Source organism: Hippocampus comes, unplaced genomic scaffold, assembly GCF_001891065.2.
Source record: "Hippocampus comes isolate QL1 unplaced genomic scaffold, H_comes_QL1_v1.1 C16624280, whole genome shotgun sequence".
Lineage (NCBI taxonomy): Eukaryota > Metazoa > Chordata > Actinopteri > Syngnathiformes > Syngnathidae > Hippocampus > Hippocampus comes.
In genome coordinates, this window is record NW_017835299.1 from 1 (window position 1) to 611 (window position 611).

The window sequence follows — 611 nt, forward strand, 5'->3', positions numbered from 1 at the left end:
TTTTTTTTTTTTTTTTGCCCACAGAAGCAGCAGTTGACTGCAAGCACAGAGGAGCAGACCAACTCTGCAAAAACTATGCAAGGTAAATAATGATTTAGTTGGTCTATTCTCCTCGACCTGTTAACTATCCTCACACAAAAAACAAAAATCCCAAATGTGCCATTGTTGGTTTGTCAGAAACCCTTGACAGGCTCAGCAAAAAGGAGGAGCAGTGCACAACTCTGGGCACAGTATCGGAGTCTCTCAAGAGTCAGCTTAATGGTAGGAATGAATAAATGTAGGGTTCTTTTTGTGAATAAACAATATTTGTAGGTAAAGTTAATGAGCAGGCCGCCCTGGTCGCAATTCAGGGCTGGAGAGGAAGCTGGCGAGTGCCGACGAGAAGGTACGGCAGCTGGGCGAGGACAAGAGCAAACTGGAGAAAGACATTTCGGACATGATGACGGCGTCCGGTGACAGTTCGGTGCAGCTGAGCAAAATGAACGAAGACCTGCGGCAGAAAGAAAGGTGTTCAATCCTAAACCCTCAAAAATTCTCAAAACGATCTTGTAGTAATCATACATTTAATCCATCCAACATATGGACATTCAGAACAAGTTTTTTTTTTTTTT

The 611-nt window shown here is 43.0% G+C and overlaps 1 protein-coding gene across 1 annotated transcript; it reads left to right on the forward strand.

Moving 5' to 3' along the window:
• Positions 1-17: 17 nt before the first annotated feature.
• On the forward strand, positions 18-596 carry LOC109508800 (CAP-Gly domain-containing linker protein 1-like; the record flags this gene model as incomplete). The annotated part of the gene is made up of 3 exons (XM_019858760.1): positions 18-82; positions 178-261; positions 351-596. Coding segments are annotated over exons 1-3 (337 nt in total), but the record flags the coding sequence as incomplete, so codon positions are not given.
• Positions 597-611: the final 15 nt, after the last annotated feature.